The sequence below is a fragment of the Electrona antarctica genome (assembly GCF_951216825.1).
Source record: "Electrona antarctica genome assembly, chromosome: 16".
NCBI lineage: Eukaryota > Metazoa > Chordata > Actinopteri > Myctophiformes > Myctophidae > Electrona > Electrona antarctica.
The window spans coordinates 10,346,724-10,373,029 of NC_136797.1; the positions used below are offsets into that span (position 1 = coordinate 10,346,724).

At 45.0% G+C, this 26,306-nt stretch overlaps 1 protein-coding gene and 1 long non-coding RNA gene across 2 annotated transcripts; both read right to left on the bottom strand.

Annotated features, from left to right (window-relative positions):
• Window positions 1–1,280: 1,280 nt before the first annotated feature.
• On the bottom strand, window positions 1,281–3,842 carry LOC306939754. Its single transcript, XR_013791920.1, has 2 exons — window positions 2,118–3,842; window positions 1,281–2,046 (listed from the first exon to the last, which is right to left on the bottom strand). It is a non-coding gene; the product is annotated as an uncharacterized lncRNA (long non-coding RNA).
• Window positions 3,843–6,309: 2,467 nt separating this feature from the next.
• On the bottom strand, window positions 6,310–26,117 carry rbm18 (RNA binding motif protein 18). The gene is made up of 6 exons (XM_079524991.1): window positions 25,883–26,117; window positions 24,439–24,552; window positions 14,080–14,206; window positions 12,586–12,666; window positions 7,995–8,098; window positions 6,310–7,195 (listed from the first exon to the last, which is right to left on the bottom strand). The coding sequence occupies exons 2-6, from the start codon at window positions 24,543–24,545 to the stop codon at window positions 7,006–7,008; spliced, it is 609 nt and encodes a 202-aa protein (XP_079381117.1). The 5' UTR covers window positions 24,546–24,552; window positions 25,883–26,117; the 3' UTR covers window positions 6,310–7,005.
• Between the last annotated feature and the right edge of the window lie 189 nt (window positions 26,118–26,306).

Below are 26,306 nucleotides of genomic sequence, written 5' to 3' on the forward strand. Positions count from 1 at the left end.
AGCCTACTTTATTTACTGGACTGCATGGTTTTGAAATCAGTTATCTAATACAGTGCATGGTTTCCAAACTTTAGCCCGCGGACCCCCATTTGAAAAGATATGCCATGGGGAACCAAATGGACCCTTATGGGTCTGTATCTCTGAGAGTGTACAAATTGAACACTCTATTCCCTTTGTACACTCTGAGTTAAATTAACATTGATTTCACAATATAAATTGGGGGTCCCAGAGATAGAAATGGCATTGAATGGGGGTCTGTAGCCTATAATGCATGTTAAAATGGGGGTCCTTGAAATTAAACGGGTTGAGAATCACTGCTACAGGCGTAGAAATCTTCTCTTATGGGGGTCCCTGGCAAATCTCTTCAATTTGGGGGTCCTTGACATGAACATTTTTGGGAACCGCTGAACTACAGCACAGTCACATTTTTCCCAGTGTTAACGAGTGTTAGTGAGAATTTGACAGTAGTTGAATTGCCTCCCAATAAACCTTTGTTAAATTTCAAGGGCCCCAGTTTGACATGCATGGGGCCAGTGGTTCCCAAACTTTGTCATGTCAAGGACCCCCAAATTTACACAAATTAGCCCACGGACCCCCATTTGAAGAGATATGCCAGGGACCCCCCATAAGAGAAGATTTTATGGCTAGAGCTGCAGTGATTCTCAAACCATTTAATTTTGACCCGCATTGGTCTAGACCCGCATTTAATGGCATTTCTATCTCTGTGACCCCAATTTATATTGTGAAATCAATGTTAATTTAACTCCATTTGGTTCAATTTGTACACTCTAGTTACATACCCATAAGGGTCCATTTGGTTCCAAACTACCATTTAGCTGGGGACCCCCTGGAACTCCCTCAAGGACCCCGGGGGGTCCCTGGACCCCACTTTGGGAACCACTGCATTAGGCCATGCACCACCCATAGAAATTGTATTTCTATCCCCATTCATACACATAGTAACATCTGCAGTTTAACTGGAAACAACCACTCAAGAGTTACAGACCTGTAAGGGTCCACTTGGTTCCAATCAGTCATTTAGCTGATGGGGACCCCTTCAAACCCCTCAAGGACCCCTTTGGACAACACGTTGAGAACCAGTGCTGTAGATTTACAATTGTAGTGGAAAGTGTCTTGGTCTTCAGGTGCACCGTCTCCAAAAGCACAGCGATAAGACAAAGGTGCAGTGCTGTCAATTAGTTGCGTTGAACACTTTTTTCCCCCCTTCTTAAAAAAAACCCCGTTAATGTTAAGTGACAAAATTGACAAAACAGCACAGGTGTGGCATACAAACTCCTATTTATTTAATTTAAATAATAATCAAAAATAAAAACGAAAATAAAAAGCAAGAGTTCTTGGGTGAGGTAAATATCAAAAACGCACAGCGGGCCAGTAAAAAGAGTTTGGTTGGAGTTGTATAAAAACCCGGATCACAAAAAAATCCCCTCGGTGAAGATGAGAGAAATATGCACACACAAGGAAGAACATAAAGAATATGTATCTCTGAGTTGCTATAATGTCATGTAAAATCTGTAACTGCACGTTCAACTCTTTCACAACATCAGGACATTAACTTCAAGTACAGGTTCATTATTGTTTACGTCCTGATTAATAGACAAGCACTGCATAATGTGAAAGAACACAACCTAGTAAATACTGTATCTATGTACTGTACATTATGCTCTGTACATTTGAACGCAACTGGACAGTCCTGAAGGCATGCAGCACGTCACCCGTTTTCAACCTCATCTTCATATCATTTGACCTCTCATAATAACCCATTTAGACCCGAGGACGATTCTAAAAAAATGTCTTCTAAAGCCTAAAAGTTTTCTGAAAAACCCATGTTTCTATGTCAGTCGTTCTGAAACATTTTCATGTCAAGGACCCCAAAAAATATATGTAATGGCCCGCCGACCCCCATCTGAAAATATGTTGTTCCAGGGACCTCCCAGAAGCAAAGATTTGAGTTAAATTTGCTCTGAAAGAATAGTCAAACATTTGGGCAACATTTTCACGATTTTTCAAAAATAGCAGACCTACAAGCTCATAGCGCGACACTCGGTGCCACGCTATGAGCTTGTAGATCTGCTATTTTTCAATAGCTAAAGCATAACATGCTTAAAACACCAAAAGGGGTTCCCGCCCAGAATGGGATAAGATGGCACAATTTCCGCCAACTCCGCAGCGTCCTGCGATACGCTGGCCTCTCTCCTCAAGGTCGCACACCGCGTAGGTATCATAGCCAGATTCAACCACTATAATGTCCTCCCCAGCGACTACTACTCGCGACTAGAGGTGATTACACAATCCGTCACGCCCCGTACCGCCGGCCTTGTAACGGCCCAGAGGCTCCAAGAGACCTCCCGCGTATGGCTAACCCAATGCTATTCTATTTTGGAAATTCACTATCGCGTTAAGATTAACTCCCTCACGGCCGGCCATCCTCAACAACATTAGATGCAACCACCCGGAAGCCCGGTGGTTCACAGCCTGCCACATAGCACGGGCCGACCTCAACAACGATCTAACAGACGAAACCATTGATGTAACCAAGGCTCACATCGCCCAGACTGGCTTCTTTGGCCATAGGCCCCCCCCCCCCCCCCCCCCTCCTAATACACCCCTCAACCAACTCCGTCTAGACACTGCAAGAACGCCGGTGAGAACACCATCGTGAGAGCTGCGGCACCTCCCTCGACGGGACCTGACGCCCGGAGGCTCCTCCCACATCCAATCTCCTGTCAACCTACACGTACCCTGGTCTATCGCTCCAAATGTACCTACCATCATAATAGGTGATGTGAACTGAATTAGCCTCCCTACCATAACCAGCCGCGCGATCGAGATCGACGGTCACCTGGACGCTTCGTTCTTTCAAGCCGCCAGCATCCTCTCCCAGTTAGCAACTCCGTATATGGACGTCACAGGTCGTGCTCGCATTCGGCCCAGACCAGGAGCAAACTACATCCCAAAGAACATTGGATACAATCGCCAACAAGACTTGGGCATGGGCCTCGGAAAGATTCCCCATGGCCAACATCCGTTTCGCACTGACTCCCTGCCCGGACAACATCCCGCTGGACACGCAGGACGCAGCATCTCATCAGTTCAGAACCATTCCGTTCAGAATGACTTAATCTGTGGAGAATCCAGGCCTAATGATAAACTTACTCTTCCTGGAAAGTTTACATGCTGAAATAGAAGACATTGTTCTTGTTTCATAACATACGTTTGAAATCTTGTTTTGGAACGGTCAAATCTGTCCCGTTTCTCTTATAGGTTTTTTTTTTAATTTTTTTTACAGACCTTCTTCCTAACATGTTAGGTTTTTCAATGTCCGCAAAGTTAATGGATTCTACTCCTCTAATTGCATGTATACGACCAAACCCTTTGGTGTGGCTATACTGCAACACCAACGTCCTTTTCCTTGGTGGGCGTCATCCGATGACTCCATTGACAGCAGGTTGGGTCAGTCAACGCGTACGCTGAAGCCTTCACAAATCATGCTGACACGAAGCCCAGTTTGATGTTGTGCTTTTTGGAGGAAGGCATCCTTGTAACTCTTGGTAGGTTTCTGAACAGTCCCAGACCACAGCCCTACTGAACAGTCCAGACCACAGCCTATACTGAACAGTCCAGACCACAGCCCTACTGAACAGTCCAGACCACAGCCCTACTGAACAGTCCAGACCACAGCCCTACTGAACAGTCCAGACCACTCAGCCTATACTGAACAGTCCAGACCACAGCCCTACTGAACAGTCCAGACCACAGCCCTACTGAACAGTCCAGACCACAGCCCTACTGAACAGTCCAGACCACTCAGCCCCTACTGAACAGTCCAGACCACAGCCCTACTGAACAGTCCAGACCACAGCCCTACTGAACAGTCCAGACCACAGCCCTACTGAACAGTCCAGACCACAGCCCTACTGAACAGTCCAGACCACTCAGCCCCTACTGAACAGTCCAGACCACAGCCCTACTGAACAGTCCAGACCACTCAGCCCCTACTGAACAGTCCAGACCACAGCCTATACTGAACAGTCCAGACCACTCAGCCCTACTGAACAGTCCAGACCACAGCCTATACTGAACAGTCCCAGACCACACAGCCCCTACTGAACAGTCCAGACCACAGCCCTACTGAACAGTCCAGACCACAGCCCTACTGAACAGTCCAGACCACTCAGCCCCTACTGAACAGTCCAGACCACTCAGCCCCTACTGAACAGTCCAGACCACAGCCCTACTGAACAGTCCAGACCACAGCCTATACTGAACAGTCCAGACCACAGCCTATACTGAACAGTCCAGACCACAGCCTATACTGAACAGTCCAGACCACAGCCCTACTGAACAGTCCAGACCACAGCCTATACTGAACAGTCCAGACCACTCAGCCCTACTGAACAGTCCAGACCACAGCCCTACTGAACAGTCCAGACCACTCAGCCCCTACTGAACAGTCCAGACCACAGCCCTACTGAACAGTCCAGACCACAGCCTATACTGAACAGTCCAGACCACAGCCTATACTGAACAGTCCAGACCACAGCCTATACTGAACAGTCCAGACCACAGCCCTACTGAACAGTCCAGACCACAGCCTATACTGAACAGTCCAGACCACTCAGCCCTACTGAACAGTCCAGACCACAGCCCTACTGAACAGTCCAGACCACAGCCTATACTGAACAGTCCAGACCACAGCCCTACTGAACAGTCCAGACCACAGCCCTACTGAACAGTCCAGACCACTCAGCCCCTACTGAACAGTCCAGACCACTCAGCCCCTACTGAACAGTCCAGACCACAGCCCTACTGAACAGTCCAGACCACTCAGCCCCTACTGAACAGTCCAGACCACAGCCCTACTGAACAGTCCAGACCACTCAGCCCCTACTGAACAGTCCAGACCACAGCCCTACTGAACAGTCCAGACCACTCAGCCCTACTGAACAGTCCAGACCACAGCCCTACTGAACAGTCCAGACCACAGCCCCTACTGAACAGTCCAGACCACTCAGCCCCTACTGAACAGTCCAGACCACAGCCCTACTGAACAGTCCAGACCACTCAGCCCCTACTGAACAGTCCAGACCACTCAGCCCCTACTGAACAGTCCAGACCACAGCCCTACTGAACAGTCCAGACCACAGCCCTACTGAACAGTCCAGACCACACAGCCCTACTGAACAGTCCAGACCACTCAGCCCCTACTGAACAGTCCAGACCACAGCCCTACTGAACAGTCCAGACCACTCAGCCCCTACTGAACAGTCCAGACCACTCAGCCCCTACTGAACAGTCCAGACCACAGCCCTACTGAACAGTCCAGACCACAGCCCTACTGAACAGTCCAGACCTACTCTGAGACACAGACCAAGTAGACAGAAATTGTGCCATCTCAAAAGGACCAATTATATGACGATAGGTTGACAATGGGTGAAGTTCTCCTTTAAAAAAGGAAGAGAGAAAAAAAACCCTCTCTTTTTCAAAGTATATTTTAGGTTGTGGCTCCTGAACCAGTACTAGTTAAACGTAACAAGAGCATGGTGTGGTTGGTAGGCTGACTGCACAGGTCCTACTCTGGGAGACACCCGACAAAGTAGCATCAGTAAGCTAGCTAGCTAGCTAGTGCCACACTAGTTCACAATAGGCAGATATACAGTAGCTCAAACTGAAAAAAACAGTCCATGTGTTTTAAATGACTCAATCGCCTGCATAACAATGTGCATTATGTTCACCAATACATATTTGATATTTACGATGTTTGCCTCATTTTATCTCCAACAAAATGATATTGAATATATCTGAATTCATTATTCATATCACCCTGTACTACTACAGACTGAATTTAGGTTGAAGTTTAGCAGCTTGATATTATTTTCTTGGGTGGTTTGGGCACTATATACAGATTCATAGGTACAAAGGAGACCTCGTTCTTCCCCTTTAGAGTTTCCCAGCAGGTTAAATTTAGGCGGGTTTAGTGTGATTATGGCCTGGGTAAGGATGTGGGAGGGCCTCTTTGCCAGCTCCATCTGGCTGCTGGACAATTTAAAACCTGCTGGAACCCAGTTTCTAAAATTCACGTGATTCCTGGAGTCGGATTTAACTACCCTCCCAGATTCGTCAACTGAACTTAACCACAACAAACCATACCTAAACATAACCATATCTAACCCAGCGGTTCCCAAACCTTTTCATGTCAAGGACCACCAAATTGACATTCTTTAGCCCGCGGACCCCCATTTGAAGAGATATGCCAGGGACCCCCACCGCCATAAAATATTTTTACGGCTCTAGCAGTGATTCTCAACCAGTTTTATTTCAAGGACCCCCAGTTTGACATGCATTATAGACTACAGACACCCATTTAATGCCATTTGTATCTCTGGGACCCCCAATTTATATTGTGAAAAACTCCATTTGTACACTCTCAAGAGTTAGACCCATAAGGGTCCATTTGGTTCCAAACCATTATTTAGCTGGGGACCCCCTGGAACTCCTTCAAGGACCCCTGGCTGGTCCCCAGGACCCCACTTTGAGGACCACTGATCTAACCAAATGCATAAAACACAGCCATTTCTTTTGCTTTATACCTGAATTTAGCTCAGTGCCGCTCGGCTCTGGCCTTTTGTGCAAAGCATTGTGGGTATGACGCTGCAGGTTCAGGAGCCACTAACCATATTCTTCCCTTGCATCTTGACTGATGGATAATGGGTGCCGACTGGAGTCTAAAATAACATCTCACCTTACTGCAACAAATATGTAAAAAAAAACATTCATGTACTTTTCTGTGAAGAAGAAATATGCAGTGAATCTAAAAAAACACAGACTGCAGTGCTGACCATTTAAGCTTTCACTCTTATCGTTCATGATTTACATTGTATTGTCAACAAAGATGGTGAGCGAGTGTGTGTGTGTGTGTGGTGGGATTGGAGTAGCTGAGGATATCCAGAGAGAGAGAGAGAGAGGGAGAGGGAGGAAGGAGGGGGGTCATCTTCGATAGTTGCGGAAGGGCCGGCTCCGGTTGCTGTTGTGGTGGTGTCCTCTGGAGTATGGCTCCCAGCGTTTCCTTTCTGGAGGTTTGTTATAGACGTAGGGCGAGGGTCCGGCGTACTCATCGTCTGGGTTATCGTCCATCATCTGCAGCTTGGCCTCGATGGCACGGATCTTAGCACTCGTACTGGAAGGAGGAGGAGGGAATAGAGGAGGCGTTGGCAACGGCAATAAACACAGGAGGGTTGCAACACAAGTGCTGCTGACGGTGACAAATGGCTTGCGAGGAGACAATATGTGGGGAGAGTGTACGGACTGGAGAGAGGGACAAAATTATATAGTTTCCCTCGTTGTGAAACGAAAAGGACAGGACATTTTCCCCCCTCGGGTGGGGTGAGAGTGGTCAGAATTAGACATTATAGATTACCAGTTGCACTGCGGGGGAAAACTGTGGAAGGAAAACCTTTGTTTTAAAGTAAAAGGCAGAAAAGCGAGGGAGACGTTACAGTGCAGGCAAAATGGCGAGTGTATGAGGTAGTAAATTAGAAAGAAAAGGGCTGACAGGGGAGGATTGGGAAGAGAGAGAGAAAGTCAGGAGAAGGGCATCAGGGAAAAAGGGAAATAGTGTGTTTATGTTTCACCTTTTCCTCTCTTTCCCCTCTTGTGCTGTGCGGGGGAGAGTGGTTTTGAAGTTTACATTAAGTGAAGTGTGGAGCCTTTCCTGAGGTGTGCCATGTGAAGGCATGCAACTCCCGAGCGTGAGCAGTGGGTTTAACGGTATAAATCGATTATTTTATTTATTTTTAGGTAGACATTGTCTTTCGTAATGTTGCATTAACTCCCCACAGTGTTTTGTTCTAGCGGTTTAACTCACTCAAAAAATTACTGTCCTAAAACTTTGAAGTCCTTACAAATATATTAATACAAATATATGCGTGCACCTGTGTGTGTGGGTGCGTGTGTGTGTGCGCGTGGGCAACACCAACCTAAGGTGGTTGGTGGTCACAGGCCCCTCCTCTGCTGCAGTGCTGCTCGATGGCTCCAGGCTCTGAGGCATGGTCTTGTCATTACGAAAACCTCCTTCGAACCTCTGAAGACACACAGAATGGCCAGGCAGAGAGACAACAAGGCCCCAATACAGACAGACAGGAGACATGTAGAGGAATAGATGGAAATGACACACACACACACACACACACACACACACACACACACACACACACACACACACACACACACACACACACACACACACACACACACACACACACACACACACACACACACACACACACACACACACACACACACACACACACACACACACACACACACACAAAGCAAGCAAGACGAAGGAGAGGAGAAAAGCAGAGGGAGGGAGACAAACAAAAGCAAGGTAACAAAGAATCAGACGTTTATAATTCTACCAGATCAAAAGGAACAAGGGCAAGTATTTATCTGGAGAATGAACTGCAGCTTTCCTCCCCACACGGTTGAAATGCCACCCCGTTAAAACATAGAAATAACAACAGACAATTACATATTATTAAATATGTATATTAAAATATTGTGTTGGCCAAAAGCATGCTCAGCCCCAAGCTGGCGCTCAAGAATTCAAGTATAGGTTTTAGCACAGACTCCAATCGAGTCACAAAGTCACCCCCAGGGTGAAGTTAGCTTGGGTTAAGCTCCACTTCTAGCCAGGGTATACTTCTGGATCAAACAAGACAGGCCACCAGGGGAATGTCCTTTGTTTTTTTGTTGTGATCCATCTTACCAGTGGTGGAAAGTAATTAAGTACTTTGACTTAAGTACTTTTACTTAAGTACAATTTTGAGGCATTTGTACTTTACTTGAGTATTTCCAATTTCCAGTACTTTTACTTCTACTCCACTACATCTCGGAACCAAAATTTGTACTTTTACTCCACTACAATTATTTGAAAACTTTAGTTACTAGTTAGGCCTCACTCACACCTTCGCAACAGACTGATGTATGCTTGTTGTATACAAAGGGTGTGATACATCTTGCCCCAATGCATTTCCAATGGGAGTCACATGGTTTGACACAACATTTGTGTTGTATGAGGGGGAGGGGGGCAGTCGAAACACAGCCGAAAGCCATACAACAGCTTGTAGTTCAAAATGTGGACTACAAACCATGTGACTTCCATTGGAAATGCATTGGGGCGGCCATGACACTCACAACATTCATACAACAAGCATGCATCAATGTTGTATGCTAGATCGAAAGGTGTGAGTGAGGCCTTACTGTGGCGATTTTAATTTTGATTAGAAAACATACATTAACCACTTAAACCCTATACATTTCGGCCATTTGAAAAGAGCCGATCTACAAGCTCACAATGCGACGCATGGCAATATGAATACTTTTACATTTAGTACTTTAAGTACATTTTGATGCTGATACTTTTGTACTTTTACTCAAGTACATTTTCAATTCTGTACTTTTACTTGCAGTATTGGTAGTAAGTAGCCTTGCCGAGCCATGAGGCCCATAGGGCAGGAGCCTATCTCCTGTTTCTGTAGCGTGAGGCAGCTTGATGTACAAGTACACCCCCTGGACATGACGCTAGTATGTCGCAGGGACTTACCCCCAATCCAACCCTTGATGCTGAGTGTCAAGCAGGGAGGCACTGGGTCCCATTTTTAGAGTCTTTGGTATGACCCGGCCGGGGATCGAACCCCGACCTCACTTGCAGTATTGGTACTTTTTTTTGGAGGAAAAAGTACAGTAAAAGTACCAATACTTGCAGTATTGGTACTTTTACTTAAGAGAAACAATTGAGTACTTTTTCCACCATGGCATCTTACAAATCACAAGCTCAAGGGGGGGGGGGGGGGCAGCCAGAGGATCAATAACCCGTGGCTGCATTCATTCTTCTCTAAAACATCCTTCCAAACCTCGGCACCACCACCAGCCAACACAGCATGCTGCTAACAATCTGTGGAGGATAAGGGGGAAAGAAAACACAAAGAGAAAAAAGTTAAGATATTTTATTATTATACAACGGCTTGGTTGAAATTAATGCTCGACTCTTGATTGGTCAATCGCTGAATTCAGCAATGTCATTTCTGGATATTGACTGATCGGGCCAATTCTTTGGCATTACCAAATACCTCAAAATTGATATTGTGACAATAATGATCACATTTACATCGCACCCCGATATTTTTTGCCTTAAAAAAACATGCCGAAAATAAGGATGGGTTTACGATTTGTTTAAATTGAGATGATTATAAAATGATTTCCTTTGACCCACATAAGGAGTCAGACAAAAGTATGAGAGTAGCACACACACACAGACACATCTTTACATACAAGTACAGTCTAAAAAGAGAAGTCTAATATATGTATGTCCAAGAAGAATAGGTCTAAAACAATGAGGTTTCCACCCTCCAGGACACTTCCCTAGTTCTCCCTTCCACCCACTTCTAAAGCTATGTAGCTGGAATGCACATATGAAATATATCAACCAACATTAAAACAGATACATTGTATCTGAACAAAGCCTATGTTTTGGCACAATGATTATAAAGTGTGTGTGTGTGTGTGTGTGTGTGTGTGTGTGTGTGCGCACACGCACGCACGCAACAAACACACAGGAGAGGAGAAGGAACTGAGGAACTTCCTAGCAGTTGTGCTAGATGGTAAATAAATACACCATGAAGTGTCAATTACGTTACGGCTATGGTGGTTAGAACGCTGGTTCAGTCATTTTAGCATAGTGCTCTCTCTGTGACATCTGACACCACTCCCTAAAACACATATTTAAGACATTTATATATACACATATTTAAGTTATACATTTATAATTATCTGTCCCCAACGTTGCTGTTTGTACTTTTAAAAGCTTGCCCAAGCTTTTAGTCTGAAATAGATGTAATATATAGTGTTTATACTAGGCTCCTAGCCTGTGTGTGTGTGTGTGTGTGTGTATGTGTGTGTATGTGTGTGTGTGCGTGTGCACAAATGTTTCATGAACATAAATCATGCCCGTCACAAAAGTATAAACTACAAAACTAAAATGTGATTTATTTTGCAGTGGCATCAAAGATGCATAGCCTGGTTTCAAGGAACAAGAACAATGAAAACCTCACAGCCAACATTCCATCATTTGACATTCTTGGACTTGCATATTCGCATGCAGGTTAGAGCGGAGGGTACAAAAAATACCCAACGGACACTAGTGAATGACATAGGAGTTCAAAAACAATGTAATGGTCAAATGAGGCATAATTAAAGATTGGGGATGTATTCCTCGCTATATATAATATGATATAGTGAAAAGAAAGACTTCCGCACAGCCAGTTCCTTTTCCAAGCAGGTGCGTATAGCAGACAATAGATATAGGACGAATCTCTGGACAGATTAGACCAGCGCATAACACGGCCACTTGGCAGGTTCAAGAGAATACTTTACTAAAGAGCAATGAAATGTTTCTGTCGTGAGACCTTCCTCAGGCCTGAGGAGACATTGGAAGAGTACGCCAGGTTAAACCATTTAGGCCTGACGTCGAAATTAAAAAAATTAAAAAAATGTATTTATTTTCTGAAAAACCTCATGTTTCAGTGTTTCAGTGGTTCTCAATATTTCATGTCAAGGACCCCAGAAATTATATGTAATATGCCGCCGACCCCTTCTGAAAATATGTTGTTCCAGGGACCTAAAGATTTGAGTTAAAAACTGAAACTCTGAAAGAATATATATTCAAAGATTTGAGGCACATTTTCACGATTTTTCAAAAATAGCAGACCTACAAGTTCATAGCGCGGCACTCGGTGCCGCACTACGAGCTTGTAGATCTGCTATTTTTCAATAGCTAAAGCATAACATAATGCTTAACACACCAAAATGACTGTTATTGATCTGATTTATTGTACTGTGTGTTGTCTTTGAGGCAGCTGCATTGACCTTGACCTAGCCTTTCTGTGTGTGTGTGTGTGTGTGTGTGTGCAGTGCACGTGCGAGTGCTTGAGTGCTGGGTGTGATTTGTCCCTATACAGGATATCCCTTCACCCTTGACCAGCACGCTAGCTGTCTATTGTCAAAGAGACATGGGTTTGGCCGCTCGTATCCGAATAAGTGCACTGTACCTCTGACCGACTACTGTCCTGTTAGCTGGTGAGATACCATGACAAACAAAATGTCACTTCATTCATTTCACCCAACTTCAGATCACCCAACTTCACCCAACTTCAGAAAGAAATGCAAATGACACTCCTTTCCTTTCCATGCCATGCCATACCGGAAGGCAGCATTCAGGAGAATTGTCTCCTGAACTTGAACGCAGCATTTTGCATTGAACAAATTTTGTTTAGAAATCCATGTTGTTACACCGCATCTCCACTATAGCTAAAAGAGTGCTATAGGTTGCACCCCGAAAATAGCTGATCTACAAGCTCTTGTAGATCTGCTATTTTTTGTCCAAAAGTGCCCTCTTAAAGGATTTCAGCCCCCTGCCTCTCTCTCTAACACTCTCTACACGTCCCTGGACCTGTCCTGTACACACCACTTGCCGTATTTATGACTGTTGCCTTTGACACTCACCTTTACCTGAGCGTGTGCCCAGCGCACCACCAACTTCTTGGATAAAGCTAGCTTCCCATTTAGACACCGGATAGCCCTCTCTGCCTCCTATATAGACAGACAGACAGACAGAGACAAACACACATGCTTCATTTGAATAACAATCGTAAAATCAGCCAGGATGATTGCAGTCTAGTGTCATTAATCCATTGAGACCTGGAACGCATCCATGTCACGTTAGCGTTTAACCACATTAACCATTAACCAGTTTTGGGCGGGAACCCCTTTTGGTGTTTTAAACATTGTTATAATTTAGCTATTGAAAAATAGCAGATCTACAAGCTCATAGCGCGCCACCGAGTGGCGCGCTATGAACTTGTAGGTCTGCTATTTTTGAAAAATCGTTAAAATGTGCCTCAAATCTTTCCGAAAATTGTCATGATTTAGAAAACTTTTTTTTTTTATTTCGACGTCAGGCCTGAATGGGTTAAATCATTAAGTCTTTACAATGCTGGAGGGGATAGCAAAAGGCGACAATAACTGATGATGGATGGCTTTACTTAGAGACAGAGCGTGAGAGAGATAAGAGACTGGCTGCAGCCATTACAAATGATGATCATTTACTGCAGTGTGTGTGCCGAGTGTGTCTGTGATAAACACACACTTCCTCTGTGTAAGCGTTTGACAAATGAAAAATATCCCCCCCCCCACCCCCCCACACACTTTTAGAGCATACAGTATGAGGACATATTTCGTGGAACTATACATTTCATTCAAGGGCATTTTATCAGGTATTTGACCAATCATGGGAACTAAATCGTTACCAAGACATTTCTTCACCAATATGTTTCTAAAGGTGTCTAATAACATTACATGTACTAAAAGATTGAAATTCAACTCCCGGGGGAAATTTGAGTTATTAACATAATATGTGACCATACCCTGTGACCATAATATGTGACCATACCATGTGACCATAATATGTGAACATACCCTGTGACCATAATATGTGACCATACCCTGTGACCATAATATGTGACCATAATATGTGACCATACCGTGACCATACCCTGTGACCATAATATGTGACCATACCCTGTGACCATAATATGTGACCATACCCTGTGACCATAATATGTGACCATACCCTGTGACCATAATATGTGACCATAATATGTGACCATACCCTGTGACCATAATATGTGACCATAATATGTGACCATACCCTGTGACCATAATATGTGACCATACCCTGTGACCATACCCTGTGACCATACCCTGTGACCATACCATGTGACCATAATATGTGACCATAATATGTGACCATACCCTGTGACCATAATATGTGACCATAATATGTGACCATAATATGTGACCATACCCTGTGACCATAATATGTGACATAATATGTGACCATACCCTGTGACCATAATGTGACCATAACTCTGTCTATATCTAAGGTAGTACGTACCTCTCTGGTGTGGAAGTTGACGAAGCAGTAGTATCTAAGGTAGTACGTACCTCTCTGGTGTGGAAGTTGACGAAGCAGTAGCCCCGAGGCTGTCCCTCCATAGGCCCAGACTTATGGAACAGAAAGTCAAACTGTTTCACGCTGCCGAACCTCTCCAGCAGCTTCACCAGGTGGTATCTGGGTGGAGGACGGGACGGGACAGAGAGACGGAGGGAGAGGGGACACACAAAAAAGAGGGTCAAGGTTATTTTTAACACATTTAGACCTAAGTTCGATTCCACAAATGTCTTCTAAATCATGACAGTTTTCTGAAAATCCTACGTTTCTATGTCAGTGGCTCTCAAACTATTTCATGTCAAGAAATCCCCCAGAATTATCTGTTTTTGCCTCCATGAGAATGTCTGCAGGCAGTCAGCTGTAGCAGGAGGCCTAATGAGAATGTCTGCAGGGCAGTCAACTGCACCAGTAGGCCTAATGAGAATGTCTGCAGGCAGTTAGCTGTAGCAGGAGGCCTAATGAGAATGTCTGCAGGCAGTTAGCTGTAGCAGGAGGCCTAATGAGAATGTCTGCAGGCAGTCAGCTGCAGCAGGAGGCCTAATGAGAATGTCTGCACTCTGCAGGGCAGTCAGCTGCAGCAGGAGGCCTAATGAGAATGTCTGCAGGCAGTCAGCTGCAGCAGGAGGCCTAATGAGAATGTCTGCACTCTGCAGGGCAGTCAGCTGCAGCAGGAGGCCTAATGAGAATGTCTGCAGGCAGTCAGCTGCAGCAGGAGGCCTAATGAGAATGTCTGCAGGCAGTCAGCTGTAGCAGGAGGCCTAATGAGAATGTCTGCAGGGCAGTCAGCTGTAGCAGGAGGCCTAATGAGAATGTCTGCAGGGCAGGCAGTCAGCTGCAGCAGGAGGCCTAATGAGAATGTCTGCAGGGCAGTCAGCTGCAGCAGGAGACCTAATGAGAATGTCTGCAGGGCAGGCAGTCAGCTGCAGCAGGAGGCCTAATGAGAATGTCTGCAGGGCAGGCAGTCAGCTGCAGCAGGAGACCTAATGAGAATGTCTGCAGGCAGTCAGCTGTAGCAGGAGGCCTAATGAGAATGTCTGCAGGGCAGTCAGCTGTAGCAGGAGGCCTAATAAGAATGTCTGCAGGCAGTCAGCTGTAGCAGGAGGCCTAATGAGAATGTCTGCAGGGCAGTCAGCTGTAGCAGGAGGCCTAATGAGAATGTCTGCAGGGCAGTCAGCTGTAGCAGGAGGCCTAATGAGAATGTCTGCAGGGCAGTCAGCTGTAGCAGGAGGCCTAATGAGAATGTCTGCAGGCATTCAGCTGCAGCAGGAGGCCTAATGAGAATGTCTGCAGGGCAGGCAGTCAGCTGCAGCAGGAGGCCTAATGAGAATGTCTGCAGGCATTCAGCTGCAGCAGGAGGCCTAATGAGAATGTCTGCAGGGCAGGCAGTCAGCTGCAGCAGGAGGCCTAATGAGAATGTCTGCAGGCAGTCAGCTGTAGCAGGAGGCCTAATGAGAATGTCTGCAGGGCAGTCAGCTGTAGCAGTAGGCCTAATGAGAATGTCTGCAGGGCAGTCAGCTGTAGCAGTAGGCCTAATGAGAATGTCTGCAGGGCAGGCAGTCAGCTGCAGCAGGAGGCCTAATGAGAGGGCAGTCAGCTGTAGCAGGAGGCCTAATGAGAATGTCTGCAGGGCAGGCAGCTGCAGCAGTAGGCCTAATGAGAGGGCAGTCAGCTGTAGCAGGAGGCCTAATGAGAATGTCTACAGGGCAGTCAGCTGTAGCAGGAGGCCTAATGAGAATGTCTGCAGGGCAGTCAGCTGTAGCAGGAGGCCTAATGAGAATGTCTGCAGGCAGTCAGCTGTAGCAGGAGGCCTAATGAGAATGCCAGCTTTCTCCCCCCAACACCTTGTTAGCTGCAGGACGGCCGGCTTGCAGGCCGGCCGACAGTAAATCTCTCATTGAGACAATACAGAGGATACAGTAGCAGGACAATGAGGGAATAAAACAGAGGAAGCATTAGTCCGTCCGTCCGTCCGTCCTCCAGCACAAACAAGTGACTGACTGACTGGCTACAGCTGCCGAGCGCCACGCTGCTACTGAACACGGATCATGCGCTCAGTGGAAGAATATGCAATGTGTTGTCGGAGAGAGCTCACGTGTGCATGTGTGTTACTGATCAGCACACCACAATACGCCCATGAGAAAGTCTGTTGCTGGAGGTGGGGCCGGCCGGCCCGCCCGCCGGGCAATGAGTTCAGGGTCACCTGCTACGTCCACATCCTTAAGTATCGCTACTGTAAACATCTGTCATCTGGGCTATGGATGAGAAAGCTTAGACCTGCGACTGTGGAGTCATATGGATGTGTCAGATGAAAACCCAGTCTGATTGATAGCTGGTGTGTTGCGGAAAATGTCTATGAAATAAGCGAGCTTAAAGCTCCACAGTATCGCACTTATGTACAGTACGGCAGGTGGAATATGCTTTTATGAGGTGCACTTTATCAAGAGAAATTATGAACCCAATATATATACAATATACATTATTAAGAAAATTGCCAATTTACTTTTTTTTTTCAGGTTAGGTAAAATGGATAACTTCTCTACTTGACCCTGTGACAGGGCAGGCCTGAGCATGACCCTCAGGTGCTTGTATAAGAGTTCCAGAGACATTTTGGCTGCAGCCTTTTTTATTGTTCCGTTGCTGAAACAAACGGTTATTTTTAATCCTGGAAAGCTTTCTCTGTGTGTGTGTGTGTGTGTGTGTGTGTCGTGCACGGCACGCCCCAGTTGAGTGACCATGGATGTGTTTTAACACAATCAGCGCCGGGACTTCTTTCAAAATAGAAGCTCGGGGTGCCGGGAAGATATGGCCGCTTTTACCCCTTCCGTTCCGGACAAAAACCGGGAGACATATTTTTGAGATAGCGAGGTATCGTACCTCGCTATCGGTACGATAAAAAAAAATCGCTGAATAATCCCTCGCGTTCATATTTTGAACGAGAGGCAGGTCAGAAGTCAGAAATGAAGAGCTTAGTATATCCATCTTGCACGTGCGCGAAGAACAAGGAGTATGGAATCGGAATATTTTTCTCTCGTTTGATATCAATGAAAACGCGCTAGGACAGTTGGATTAGTTAGGACGTTCCCACGCGTCGTACGGTCTAAATGGGTTAATGACGTTAATGTGTGAGCTAGCATTTGTATGTGTGAATGGGATCGGATGTGGGATATGGGGGTGAGGTGTGTGGGGGCTGTATGGATGTCTTCCCCCCAGTCAACAGCTCCCCAGAGGACTTCAGTCCAAGAAGAGAGTTTCTCCCTTTCCCAGACAACACCCATCATGTGAAGGCAGCCTCTTCCTGCAAGGCCCCCCCCCCCCATGGACCGTGTATGGCAGTGTCGACTAAAACTAAGACGAAAAATGTTCGTTGACTACCTTTTTTCACTGACGAAAACTACATGGAAACTAAAACTATAAGACTAAATATACTGACAAATTCGTCAACAAATAAAAACTAGTGGACAAGTCATTTTACACTTGGTTGCATGCTGAAAATAGCCGATCTACAAGCTCACAACGCGTCGCAGCGCGATGCGCTGTGAGCTTGTAGATCGGCTACAAGCCGAAAGATTTCTGCCAAAAACAACACTGGTGTATGGGACTAAACTGAGGCCTGCTGGGTAGAAGATTGAGGAATTGTGTGTATGCGTGTGCAATCCGTGCATGCATGGTACCAGCTCAAATCAACTTTTTTTTGGATTTCCATCGATCAGAATTGTGGATAGCTACCTGCTACTGTTTTTTTTGCATCACCTGCATCAAAGTTCCAACTACCGGTTCGAGATAATTGTCCGATTCGTCACTAGCGCCATTGCATCACAATGTACGCCTCCCCTATACTGCATGGAAGCTAAATAATCCGATTCCTAACAACTTTTAAACTTGAATGAAACAAATCAATATTGAGAAACTGCATGGTCTATTTATGTCTCACCTAAAATGTGAAAACCACACAAGAGTCAGGTCGATGTGGTCCATTATTTTAACATTCAAATCAGAAATGATGCATCCATCAAAACCTTTCAAAAATGGAATTGCATGAATGCGTATTGAGCTTGTAGATTTCCTATTGTTGCTCAAGTTCACGTATTTGTAGAGATTTTAATGTCTGATAAAAAAAAGAACACTTCTGGATAGAGCGCCGAAGTCCTGACATCACTCGCTCATCCCCTGGTTCACGGAAGTAATTTCTCTATGGAGAATAACACGGGGTCATCTTAAAATCCTCTCATATGAGCACTGTGGTCCAAAAATAAACAAACTGTCTCTGCGTTATTGTCAGGGAGGTGTCTATATCGTTTACGACTGTCAGTCAGTCATATTTGATACAGTCTGTTTCTAGCGAAAATGTAACTAATTGCGCAGGAGTGACAATAGCGTTTTCTCTCAGTCAGTTGACTCTTCATATCCCTACGAGGAGTGAAACGGCCCGGGATGACATGTTTACTTTTCAAACACAGTTCTTATATATCAGGCGATCTAAAAATCTCCCTATGGGGATTACAATGCAAATAAAAAAGTACATGAACCAGTGGACTTAGCACCCTCTACCGATATTGACGTCAAGACGCCAGTGGTCTCTATAGCAAGCTGGTCCACAATGGTCTCCTCCGGGGGGCTGTAAAAGGCTCCGGAGGAAGAGAAGGGAGGAAGGGGAGGAGGTGGGACGGGGGGTACCGTGCAGTGAAGGGACGCCGAGGGCAAGGCGAGAGGTGAAGGAAAGGGAGGACACAGAGGAGGAGGAGGAAGAGGGGAGGTGAGAAGAAACAAAGGGAAGTGCAAAAGTTGGAGAGACACAGGAGGAGGTCAGAGGAAGACACATTGAGAAGAGGGGGACGGAATGGGATCCCGGCCCCAGTTTGGTACAGAGAAGGCAGGCCTGTGGGACACTATAGAGCAGTTTGGTACAGAGAAGGCAGGCCTGTGGGACACTATAGAGCCGTTTGGTACAGAGAAGGCAGGCCTGTGGGACACTATAGAGCCGTTTGGTACAGAGAAGGAAGGCCTGTGGGACACTATAGAGAAGTTTGGTACAGAGAAGGCAGGCCTGTGGGACACTATAGAGCAGTTTGGTACAGAGAAGGCAGGCCTGTGGGACACTATAGAGCAGTTTGGTACAGAGAAGGCAGGCCTGTGGGACACTATAGAGCCGTTTGGTACAGAGAAGGCAGGCCTGTGGGACACTATAGAGCAGTTTGGTACAGAGAAGGCAGGCCTGTGGGACACTATAGAGCAGTTTGGTAGAGAGAAGGCAGGCCTGTGGGACACTATAGAGCAGTTTGGTACAGAGAAGGCAGGCCTGTGGGACACTATAGAGCCGTTTGGTAGAGAGAAGGCAGGCCTGTGGGACACTATAGAGCAGTTTGGTACAGAGAAGGCAGGCCTGTGGGACACTATAGAGCAGTGGACTGGTTCCCAAGCTTTTTCATGTCAAGGACCCTCAAATTGACACTCATTAGCCCGCGGACCCCCATTTGAAAAGATATGCCAGGGACCCCCATAAGAGAAGATTTTGACAGCTCTAGCAGTGATTTTCTAAAAATAAAATCATTTCAAGGCCCCCCCGGTGTGACCTGAATTAGGCTAATTAGGCATTTCTATCTCTGAGACCCCAATTTGTATTGTAAAGTCAATGTTAATTTAACTCTCTTAACAAATGGAACTTAGTTCCATTTGTACACTCTCAGAGTTACACACCCATAAGGGTCCATTTGGTTCCAAACTATCATTTAGCTGGGGACCCCCTGGAACTCCCTCAAGGACCCCCTGGGGGTCCTCGGACCCCACTTTGGGAACCACAGGACTAGAGAGGAAAAGGGTGCAAGAAATTGACGTTCTCGCCTAGAGTAAATAATTAATAATTATTTAATTAAGAAGGGACAGGACATTACAATGCTGTAAAAAATGCCACACTCTGCCTTTCTGTGTGGAGTTTGCATGTTCTCCCCGTGTCCCCTAGGGTAGGTACCCTCACAAAAAATATGCAGTAATCCTGGTCTCTAAACTGCCTCCCCCTGGCCAGCCTGATGGAGGGGAAAGGAACTGGTTGGAATAACGTGTTCCTTCCACGCACTACGTCCAACCAGGGGGAAACTCCCCCCTGTCAGGTGTAAAGGAGCAACTTGGACACTCAGGCATGAAGGAAGCATGAGTTCAAGTCCGTTGCTCTCCCCATGTCCCCCATATATGGGGACTAGGTTGGTGGAGGGTGTGTAGAGCCCAGGATCACATTAGATAATTGACACATGGGTGAACAATGGGTTACAAAATCGTGGGATAAAAATGTATTCAAATAATAAAATGCCACACTCGTAATTCACTATTCACAGTGTGGTGTGCCTGTACAGTATGTGCTCTCTTGTAGCCTTTCCAACAGCACAACCGATGGTTTATTATATTTCTCTACGTTTCCAAGTAACAAGCACTAACCACTAATTAATTCACTAGTACACAAAATCACCTTCACTGAACATATACATACTGTTGATTTAATTCTGAGCATGGGGGTCTGCAGATTTACCTTTTCAAGTAAGTAGAGCATAAATAGAGAAAGTATTTTTGATCCAATTGCACTGCAAATATGTCATGGTAGTCTGGACCCCCCCCCCCCCCCCTCCCCTGAATCTGTCTCTTTGCTGCTGATGGAGGGGACCCCCTCTAAAACGAGATGATGCATCTCAAGGGGCTATCCTCTAAATGAAAATAAAAGTTCAACTGATGATGATGTACGAGTCTCAGGGGCCTACCATCATCCTCGTTATTTTACTTACTGTAGAAGTTCAAGAGAGAAATTGACAGATGGTTATGGTTGCCTGTTGTGATAATGTGTGTTGAGAGAAAAGAGAGGCTGCCTGGTACATGACAGAATAACAGCTGCTGTAACAAATATATATCCATCACTTTCACAGCGTCCGTCACGCACGCGTACATAAAGTTCAACATAGCCTTCTTATCTCATTACATTTTAATGACCATTGTTCCGCTCATACGGAAGGCACAGAAGAGGCCACCTCCAAAACAATACTTTGGCCAAAGTATCCTAAAACAGTTAATTTTTGTTAATGTATTACAGTATTAAAACTATTGTATATGTATGGGCATCTTTAACAACAAGCAAATCTGTTGTTGCTTTAACGATATGAATACAAGATACAAATAAAATCATACCTTTAACCCAATTTGGACTGAGGCCGATTCTAAAAAAAACGGCTACTCAATACTGACCTTAAGTTTTCTGGAAAACTTCAAATATTTATATAGCAGCATCACATTTTTGAATACTGTACACTATACAGAACCCCAAAAGGGGGGCAACGTCCAGATGGGTTAAAACACCAAAAAGGGGTTCCCGGCGCTTCCCGCCCCAAAACGGGTTAAGACATTCTGGTGCCATTCCCTTTTAATTCATCTCGGTTTTGATTGAACATTGGCATTTCTTTTTCGAGTCATTTGGCCACGCTAGGACAAACACAAGGAGCAAAGCCTATGCTGTCCGTGAGCTAATTAATCTTCCCAATCAGCAGCAGGGGCCACGGGCATTTCTCTTGTTTTCCCTCCATACGGTGTTAGCGCTGGGCTATTTAAAGAGAAGCAGAGCAGGCAGAGGGGAAGGAAACGCCTGTCTAGACGCCCACCAGAGCTGAAGCCCATACATTCTCCAGCAGCCACCCCCACGGGCACACCTCCCCCCCCCAACATTACCTCCCCCCACGGGCACACCTCCCCCCCCCAACATTACCTCCCCCCACGGGCACCCCCCCATTACCTCCCCCCACGGGCACATCCCCCCCCCACATGGGCACACAAACACACCCCCCCCCCCCCCATTACCTCCTACCTTCTCTACATCACATCATATGAGAGGACACACACACGCACGGGCATGTGTAAAGTCAATGCTACGATGTGCACTGCAAATACAGTCATACACATTAGAAAAAGTTGCCTACATTGACGCAAAGTCAAAACATTCATGCGTCACACACACACACACCCCAACGCACACACACACGGGCATGTGTAAAGTCAATGCTACGAAGTGCTTAACCACTTTAACGTGGGTGTCCCCATTTTGGGAATGTCATCATTACAGGCGAAAGTTATGTGTTGTTGTTTGTCGTTTTTATGGATGTCGTTTCCAAAACCCCCTTTTTTCATTTATTATTTTTTTCTAAAATAAGTATAAACCCAGGGCATTAAGTGTTTAACCCATTCTGGACGGGAACCCCTTTTGGTGTTTTAACTAAGCATTATGTTATACTTTACCTATTGAAAAATAGCAGATCTACAAGCTCATAGCGCGCTACGAGCTTGTAGAACTGCTATTTTTGAAAAATCGTAAAAATGCGGCAAAAAAAACTTTGAATATATATTCTTTCAGAGCGAACGTTTTTCTTATTTCGGCGTCAGGCCTAAATGATTTAAACGGGTTAACACATACACACACACACGTGTGTGCACAAACAAGCACAACCCCCCCCCCCCCCTCCAGGTTGACAGAAGGAGCGTAAACAGGGCAGGTGAGTGAGGAATGATGGCTGCCCCTCAGCAGAGCAGGTCTCCACGCCTCACTGCCTTTCTTTCACACACCCAGCCCTGTCTGCTAAGTCTCAGCCTCACACACACACACACACACACACACACATACACACAGAGTTCATCAATCATGCAAGTACGCACAATGTACTGCCTCTGTATAAGGCAGAGCCAGACGAGGTAAAAAACACGGTCCGAGGTTCATAACAGGGGCTTCCTTAAAGCGAATCAAACACTTGTTGCTGCTACATTCAAACACTAGCCTCGTTATTCATTCCATTAGCTGTGTGTGTGACTTCTATAGCATTGCTTGCATAATGCGTTGGATCTTTCAGGAATGTTTCTTTTTTTTTTGCATTTTATTCATTTTTTTCATTTATTGTGTTATCTTGGATTATCTCATCATTACTGATCTTTCTAGATCCTTTTCAAGCCCCTCTGGGCCTTTTGTGTCATCCTTTACTGTACTGCTGTAATGTTATCAAACATTTTAAGTAGGGATGTTCTGATACACTTTTTTCATTTCCGATCCGATCCCGATACCACAATTTCTGTGTTAGCCGATACCGAATTCCGATGCCAGTGTTGTGATCTCGTGTTGTGTTTATAGCCATCTAGCTATATATCTCATGTTGTGTTTATAGCAGACTCCTCACTCAAATGTGCACTTGCAGTTTGGGCAACTCGAAAGCAAACTCCACATGCCCCAACATTTTATTTACCTGCCATAGTGCCACCCCCTTACCCCTGTGTCGGATCGGTGGTTAGACTGGCATATTCGCCATATGGGCCGATACCGATACTTTTCCGATACAGTATCGGGACATCTCTAATTTTAAGTAATCAATCAATCCTGGATGCTGTGTACTCAACTAATTGTGCCTTTTCATGTAACCTACACTTATTAGCTGAATTCTGAAAGCTTCCAATCGTAAGCATACAGGTCTATCATGCTAGTTCATACTAGGATTAACTATTAAAATGTATTGATCAAATTCTCTCAGATTCACAAGAGACTTCTAATCAGCTCTGATGCATGTTTTACAGTCAGCCAAAGTAATCCTGTTCAAATAATTCAATTTGATGTAACAATTATTTGATCTGTTATAGTATATACTTCGTTGTACAATCAATAGAGAAAATAGACAGTCCACAATATACATGGTGACAAATTGTCAAAAGTTTTGATTATTTTAACTCTATAATTGCAGCTAGGTGTTAGCATAAACACCATACGCGTTCACTTTAAAAGACGGAGTTTGCCCCACCCCCCACACACACACACTTGCTACACATTGGAACAAGCACACACTGTTTACCTTTCGACAGAAGCTTTTACAAGGCGGCAGCATCGCGGTACAAAAGTCCGATGGCAGAAGATCCACCAGGGACAGCGATCTTGGAGTACGACTTATGGAGGTTTGAAAATCCTCCTTTCAACTACTTTGCACTGTGTTATATTCGCAATCCCATAGTTGGAACGGTGGGGCGTTACCATAGGAACCGTATGTTATTTTTTTGGGCATGTTAACATGCCCAAAAAAGGGACACTAGGTTGAAAGTGGTTTAGTTGAAAAATAATAATATGACATTCATAAATGTCATAAACGCCATGTTAGAGTGACGCGAAACAAATACAATTCACCAATTTGTCAGCCTTCTGATTGGTCCCTGACTGACTAACCAGCAGGCTCTTTCTGCCTTGTTCTGCCCTGGTTCAACCTTGTTTATGTTGAATTCCTTAAAACATCATTTTTGGGGGGGGGAAACAAAAAACAAACATGATGCAACATACATGCCAAAGAGATAAATAAACTTACTCCGTGATTTTAGGGTCGATGTTCCCGATCCATAATCGATTCCCGTCATGACCCAAGCTGTCTGAAATGATGGAAGCATTCTCCACAGTGTCTGCCGCAGAAGACATGGATCCTCTGAGGGATGGGAAGGTGTGAGAGAAACAAACATGACGAAAGTAAAATAATTAATACTTTCAAATAGATATTGAACCGACTAAGACCCGAGGTCGATTCTACAAATCGGTATTTCTCGAATCTTTTTCAGAATTCAAAATGATTCACCATATTTCAAACACTTTCGAGATCTTTCTAAAATGTTCACAAATAGCAGATGTACAAGCTCGCAGCGTGGCACGAAGTGACACGCTGTGAGCTTGTAGATCTGCTATTTTTGAATAGCCAATGCTCAAATCTAAAATGACATTTTATGCACAGTAAAAACATTACCCAGTGTCAATGTGTATCCATTTGTATTCCATTGATATGAATGTACTGTAGTACAGTAGTACAGTACATTTAGCTCTGGTCCATAGCCTTCTACTGCTTCTACGATTAATCTGCCCTACTGCAGGGCAGAATCGTAGAAGCAGTAGAAGGCTATGGACCAGAGCTAAATGTACTGTATATCGCCGACCTTACAGGCATATGCAAAGGCTCAACGTATGTAATTTAGACAGCATGTTATGTAGACATAGCACTCTATAGCGCATACTCATAGTTTCATTGTACAGTCTGTTAGACGGATGTTAGGTTCCTTGCTTACTTGTGATTTTTGATGACTATTTTCTATGTAATTTGATGTATTACCATGTGTTGTTCTCGCTTACTGTATGTAAATCGCTCAGCTAAATGCCTAAATTGCAAATTGTATTTACAGTCTTGTTCAAAATCAGGTTGTATGTATTATGAGCTGCTGGCTGTGGGGTATACAATGTGGACCTTTTGGTGTCTCTGTCTCAAGCTAAACAAAGCAAGGACCCTTACAGTCAATTGATTTGAGGATGATTTGAGGACACTGAGGATTTTACTGTAATAATGGTCATTAATATCCCTGAAATTAAAACAACACTGTGCTGTCCTGAAGACTATTTTAAACACAGTTGACTGCTAATCTTCGGGGGGAAATTGAACAGTAACAACAATAAAACAGAGGTGTATTGATTGAACTTATATACCCCAGCAATATTTACGTTTACATAACGTTAGACCGAATCGTGAGAGGAAAGACGACAAAAGACTCGTATTCTTTGGACTCTTCAAATCCGAAAACAAACGAATAATAAAAACGGGACACTTTAATACAGAGATTTGTAATTGATCATTATCAGCCAGGCTCGATCCGAGCGTTAGCTTATTAGCTAACTAGCTAAAAGGCTAATAACAACACAAGGGTGATTGTTTACACCGAGCGATGCGGCAGGCTAACCAGTAACCACCGTCCAGCAGCAGCACATACTTTATTTACCTCCTTGTTCCGTAAAACGTGTCCTTTGTGGAGAATTATATTCGGCTTGACTAAAACACACAAAAATGTGTCAAATATTAATGAAGTATGACGATCGGATCAGAAGGGTTCCCCGGTCATCTCCCACGGTGTGTCTCTCTCTCCCCGGCTGCTGTGCTAACAGTGCTACTGCTAAAATACACTCTCTCTGTCTGTATGACAACAACGGCGCACACTGACGATGTCAGGAGTGAGAGACGCTTGGTTTGTTGTACACAGCAGTGATCAGGAGCCCATTTCGGAACCCCTGCCTCCTGTATGCCTTATTTTTTAGGTATACATCAGCCAAACGGCCCAAACCTTTTCATTAAGTACCCCCACAATGACACTCATTAGCCTGCGGAGTGCGGACCCCCACATTTGAAAATATATGCCAAGGACCTCC